This window comes from Diceros bicornis (assembly GCF_020826845.1).
Source record: "Diceros bicornis minor isolate mBicDic1 chromosome 22 unlocalized genomic scaffold, mDicBic1.mat.cur SUPER_22_unloc_1, whole genome shotgun sequence".
In the NCBI taxonomy this organism is placed as follows: Eukaryota; Metazoa; Chordata; class Mammalia; order Perissodactyla; family Rhinocerotidae; genus Diceros; species Diceros bicornis.
Window position 1 is genome coordinate 455,301 of NW_026690886.1, and position 5,640 is coordinate 460,940.

Sequence of the window (5,640 nt, forward strand, 5' to 3'; positions counted from 1 at the left end):
AAACCTCAACAAGAGAAGCAGAAAACATTCCCTCTTCCTCCAGAATTAGGAAGGCAGCCCCAGCCTATGGCACGACCTGGTCCTGGGTAGTGCTGTTTTAAAGACACCCACATTTCAGTGGTTGTTGCTTTGCCTGTGAAAGCACCATCAACTTTTAAATCCCAAGAGAACGGGCCAGGGAGCGTGTCCGCCCCTGGAGCACCTGAATGATACTGAAATGAACTTGTCCTCGGAGTTAGGGGGAATTGAGAGTGACGTCACTAGCCAAAAAAGGTGCTGGCCCTTCTCCCTTCTCCAACATGCAATAAGTTGATGACTCAGAAGAGTTCTTGATTCAAGGAGAAATGTGAGATTCTGTGTCTCACTCACATGCCTACAGAAAGCGACAGAACCACACCACAACTCCCAAGCTGTAAAGGGAACAGGACTTGAATATAATATTCAAATATGTCATTTATTATTTACAACAAATAACCACTGACCCTCCCCAATGGGTGAGTAGGTGCTGAGGTAGAGATGTCAGGGAGCTGGGATGGGGTCGTCCCTTCTCTCTTGGGCTTCAGGGGACCCCAGGAATCAGCTTACAATGCTCCCCTTCCCATCAAGTGGGAGGAGCTGGCCCTGTGCATCGCAAGCATCCCAGCTGTGTCCCCGCTGCTGAGGATGGCGCTGTGATCGGCCACTGGTACGGGGTTTGGGGTTGGGGCCTGGGGGCTGAGTAGAAGAGTCGGGTTATCTTGCATGGCCTCCCTCAGAATCATGGCCCCCCACCCTGTCCCCACTGCACTGGGTGCTTCAGACCCTGTGCTCAGTGCTGTCAGTCACCAGTACCCCATTTTTCCCTGCCACGTGAGCGATCATTTAGTATCACCTATTTCACAGAGCAGGAAACAGAGTCTCAGGAAGCTGAAGAGAGTCACTCCAGTCGCAGGACTGGTCAATAGTGGAGCTGGGATCCCAGTGCCAGCTATCCGACTCGCCAAAGCCACGCTTAGCCCGAAGCCTTACTGAACCCCCAGGAGTCAGTCACTCTGGCCCAGATACTCACTCACCCCTGACCTTGATGATGGCCGGTTCTTCTTGGCCTTGCATATTCTGCAGGCCAACTAGGTCTAGGGATCTGGCTGGCAGGACAGGTTGTAGCTACAGGACAGAGATGCACCTGTGAGCCTACCAGGAACCACACCTCAGGTGTCCCCCCACTGCCTGCCCAGCAGCTGGAGTCTGGGTGTCCCAGAGGTCGCCATGTAATAAGGCCGGGGGATGAGTGGGGGACCATGGAGACAGGCTCTCTGGACTGGCCAACAGGGAGAGTCCACCCCTGCCCTCACCCAACTCCTGCCCAGCCTCACCTCTCATTCTCGTTGAGCAACTCCATGTCCTGGAACGAGGCCCCAAATCGCTCCCTCGGGCTCTAGGTTGTAATTCTTTGCAGCCTCTTGGAGCAGCAAGATCTTATTCATGACTCGGTATTCCTGGGACCAGAGGGAAGGAGAAGATGCAGACAGGGCCTGGGTGGGGGATGCTGCAGGGGTCTTGTTGGAGGTGAGGAGCGGGGCCGGGGACCAGTCCTGGAAACCCTCTTTCCCTCCAGTTCCATCCAGGATCTACCAGTTCTCAGAATGGGAATAATCAGCCCCTCCTCCAGGAAGATTTCCTTGATGCCATCCTCCCCTCAACCCACCCGCCAATTGGATGGGTCTCCCACTTCTCTGGTATCAAACTCTTCCATTCAATGTAAGATACAGCGGGTGGAGCCAAGGACTGTTCTGCCCAGAAGGTCTCTGATTTCCACCTCTTTCTTCTCCCCTGCAGGGAGTGCCACTGCTGCTCCTCAGTCCTCTTCTCAAGGTTGATCCCATTCCCCTGGAAGGTAGACAGCCAGAGTCCATCAGACAAAGACCCCTAGCCTGACTAGCCCCCTATGCCCACCCCTTCTCATGTTGCACTACTGCCAGGTCCCCAGAGGGGGCCGGGCATGCAGAGAAAAGAGGACTTGGACCTAGGCTTGCCTCTGGGCTCCAGAGGAGGAGGACATGGGGATGTAACTGAGGGACCTGGCAGCACAACTCTCTCTGATGACAGACTTGGAGGCTGAGGCCTCAGGCAGAGGGGACTGCTCAGGCACTTATGTGCTGCCTGACTTGGGGGGGCCCGACTTCTTTCTCCCTTCATGGGCAACATGGGAGTTACAGGCTGAGTCCAGCTCAGATAAAACCTCACGCAGCTCTGCCATCAGGCAACTCTGAGCTTCCCCAGCCTGAGGAACCGGAATGGGTTTCTCTGGCAGAAACTCTGTTCACTCATCACTAAGATAGGCCTGATGCCCCAGCTCCCAGGGGTGGCTGCGAGGCTCTCATGAGAGGAGATGTGCCAAGTACTGAGAACTCAGAGCTCAGTTCGGGGGCTCCCGCATCCCAAGGCTCAGAATCCTGGTCCTTCCTGCCTAGTCCTCAGGTGTACCCACCTCGAAATAGTCACCCATCGCCAGGTGCAGCATCAGCAGGTCACTGAGCAGAGTGCCAAGATAGGGGACAACACCCTGTGACATCGGGGTGTGGGTGGGATGAACGTTTGCTCTCAAGTCGACCCCATGTAGACCCTCTCCTGAAAAGTCCCCACCCTCAGCTACCTGGCCCACCCCAGGGTTCCTACGAGGAGCAGCCTAGGACCCTCAGCAGCCTCCCCTCAATTCCTATTCCCTTCACACCCCAAGAACACCACACTCCTCCTCCTCACCTCCCAGGGCCGGCTTCTGGCAAATCACAGGGTGTGCAGTCCCTTGCCCTCCCCACAACAAACTCATCCTGCACCAGCTCTTCCAGGCCCTCCTCTTGGTCACTTCTACTGGGGGATTCAGACACTGTGGCACCAAGAGGAAGGGCCCTCCTCTCTTGATTTGAGACCTCCAGCTGGGAGCACAGAGACCCTCCCCCACAGGCACACTTACCTGCTGCTGCTGCTGTTTCTCCTGCACTCTCTGGGGGTTGCTCTCTGGGGGAGCAAACGTGGAGGGCCCCTCTTGTCAGGGTCGAGGACAGTGTCAGTGAGGCCATACTCCCCTCACCCCATTTCTCTCCAGCACCACTGGCCTCCGACACTGGACATCTGACTTGAGTCAACTGGTACCAATGCCATTCCATCCTCTAAGGTCTTGTGATTCCAGAACAAGACCAGCTCCAACTCTCACTCTGGGTGTGAGCTTGGGCTTGTGGCCTGGCCTCCTTGAGCCTGTTTCCTCATCTGGAAAGTGTGAGAACTCCGGCTACCACACAGGTTCTCATGAGGACTCAGTGTCACAAGACTGTCATCATTGTTCTGGCCCTCACCCCTCCAGGTGGAGTAGGCAGAAATCTCCCACATTCCTTTCCTCCCTCTTACCTCTACAGCACCCTGTGAGGCCTGCTCCACACAATCACCATCCCTCCATTTCCCTGATGAGGAGACAGAGGCCCAAACACGGGCAGTGTGTTGCTCAGGAGCCCACAGAGGAGAGGCCGCTTGCCCCTCTCAGCCAGAGGCCCTGTTCCAACATCCTCACCTAAACCCCAGCCCCACCACTGACAAGAGTCCTGTCCCCTGAGCTCTCAAAGCTTGGTCCTGGGCTGAGTCATGGATGGAGAGGAAGGGGTGTCTTGGGAGTCTGGTTGAGTGCCTCCTGCCTGGCCCAGTCATGTGGAGTGTCTGGCTCCCAGGCTGGGCCAGAGAACATGCCAAAGCCTTCTCCTCCCCAAGGAACCCCTCAGGACATTCCCCTGCACTGAATTTTTTTTTTTTTGTGAGGAGATCAGCCTTGTGCTAACATCTGCCAATCCTCCTCTTTTTTTGCTGAGGAAGACTGACCCTGGGCTAACATCCATGCCCATCTTCCTCCACTTTATATGGGACGTTGCCACATCATAGGTCGACAAGCGGTGCGTCGGTGCGCACCCGGGATCCGAACCGGGAAACCCTGAGCTGCCGCAGCGGAGTGCGCGCACTTAACCGCTTGAGCCACAGGGACGGCCCCTGAACTCTTTCTTTATCCACTCAGGAACTGGACCCCCAAGGTGCCACCTCTGATCAACAGAGAAGGGGATGACAGGACATTTTGATTCCCCGTTTACATGAAGCTCCTAAGGTCCTTTCAGCAGGATCCACTAAGAATCCATCAGTTGCCTAGACGCTTCTCATAAGCCACCGGGGGCATATGTCATTGCCAACCAGGCACTCAGGTTAGACTCCTGTGGTTGACTCAAGTGAAGTGACTGCTCTAGGGGTCCAGTGGGGAGTCCCAGAATGCACACACATCTCTCACCTGAAAATGAGCAGCCTGTTTTTCCACCTGGGCCATCGGAATCCTCTGCCACGCACATCCCTGGGGCAGGCAGGGTGCAGCCCCTTGGAGATGTGGTGAAGATAGAAGGAGCAGCAGGGTCCTGGCTTCCTGAGGATAGGTTTAGGCTGAGGGCTAAACCCACCCCAACCACCCAACAACCTGGAAGAAGCTACATCCAGCAGGATGGACATACATGGAAGCCAGAGACCTGTTGATGGCGCCAGCTCGGCAACTCCTCCTGGAACAGGCCAGCCAACACCATTGTGTCCCATGACCAGGGCCTCCCGCCCACAAATGGCACCCCACCTGCCCATGGGCAGAACAGATCCCTCTGCTTGTTAATCTGGATGAGATAGACGGGAATGTTTCAGAGAAAGTTCAAGGGAGAAACTATCAAAACCACAGCCTGCCCAGTGTCCCTCCTCCGCACCCCTCCTCTCTTTCCAGACCCCCAGCCTCCACTCTACCTTGATCATCAGGTCTCTGCTCAAGGACTTGTCCTGACTATTGAGTTCCTTAAGATTTTCAGGGCTGTCTCTCAGGGGAGGGGAAAGAACGAGGGATAAATTTAGGAATAATGTGAGGGGTCTGAATGCAAATCCCTTTTCTTTGCAAACCCAAGAGATTCAAAAGGCCTGAAGGAATGTTCTCACTGGGCTCCTCTGAGCGCTAAGGTCTCATGGTACTGGGAGGGGGCTCTCCTGTTGGTCACTGGAGTCTCCACTCCCCAGCTCTACAGAGCAGCTCTGTTTTGACTGCTTTGAGTTTCAACTGGGCATAGAGTTCTGTTGCTATAAACACTTGAAAATCTCCAATTTGGCTCAACTTACTACCTGACACTCAAGGAAACCAAGTTCTGAAGCAGAACTGGTGCACTAAGGACCCCGGGAGGCTTAGAGACCCCCTGCCGAGGCCCAGGCCCTGTCCCCAGCATTTGCTGCCTCCCAGGAGTTCCCAGCTGACTGAGGGGCCAATGGCAGACATACAAGAGATCCCCCATCCACCCTGGTCCTCCTATGGAGAGAGGCCTACCCACCGGGAAACTTCCCCCGTGTGTTCTTCAGGTGGCTTGTGGAGGTTTTCTGCAGAGCAGAGATTACAGTGCAGGGCGAGGAGAAGTTCTTCAGGATCTTGCACTCCTGGGGAAGGGAAGAGAATGAGCTGTGAGGTGGGGCACTGTAGCCCAGCTTGCTCTAGCTTCAGTACCCTTCTATTTAAATCTCCCCTCCTGGATGAGACAGATGCTCAGGGAGTCGCAGAAGGGCACATTTAGGACCCAAAGAGTAACACTCACAGGGAGCAGGATTTTAGCTCAACCCAGG

The 5,640-nt window shown here is 55.2% G+C and overlaps 1 protein-coding gene across 3 annotated transcripts; it reads right to left on the reverse strand.

Annotated features, from left to right (window-relative positions):
- Nucleotides 1-1,434: 1,434 nt before the first annotated feature.
- Nucleotides 1,435-3,357, reverse strand: LOC131401908 (ral guanine nucleotide dissociation stimulator-like 3). 3 transcript variants are annotated; one of them, XM_058536974.1, is made up of 3 exons: nt 2,468-2,611; nt 1,685-1,866; nt 1,435-1,475 (listed from the first exon to the last, which is right to left on the reverse strand). In XM_058536974.1, exons 1-3 carry the CDS (start codon nt 2,549-2,551, stop codon nt 1,460-1,462), a joined length of 282 nt encoding a protein of 93 aa, XP_058392957.1. In that variant the 5' UTR covers nt 2,552-2,611; the 3' UTR covers nt 1,435-1,459. The 3 variants fall into 3 exon arrangements, 1 of the variants encoding a protein (XP_058392957.1); XR_009218110.1 differs by lacking the exon at nt 1,435-1,475 and adding an exon at nt 2,951-3,357 and having other exon boundaries at nt 1,561-1,866; nt 2,468-2,542; XR_009218109.1 differs by lacking the exons at nt 1,435-1,475; nt 2,468-2,611 and adding an exon at nt 2,951-3,357 and having other exon boundaries at nt 1,482-1,866.
- Nucleotides 3,358-5,640: the final 2,283 nt, after the last annotated feature.

What these genes read in the sequence shown, in the direction of transcription:
- LOC131401908 (XM_058536974.1), bottom strand. Translation starts at nt 2,551, where the DNA reads ATGTCACAGGGTGTTGTCCCCTATCTTGGCACTCTGCTCAGTGACCTG. An exon ending in CGATGGGTGACTATTTCGAG is followed by an intron (nt 1,867 to 2,467) that starts GTGGGTACACCT and finishes TCTACCTTCCAG; the next exon opens with GGGAATGGGATCAACCTTGA.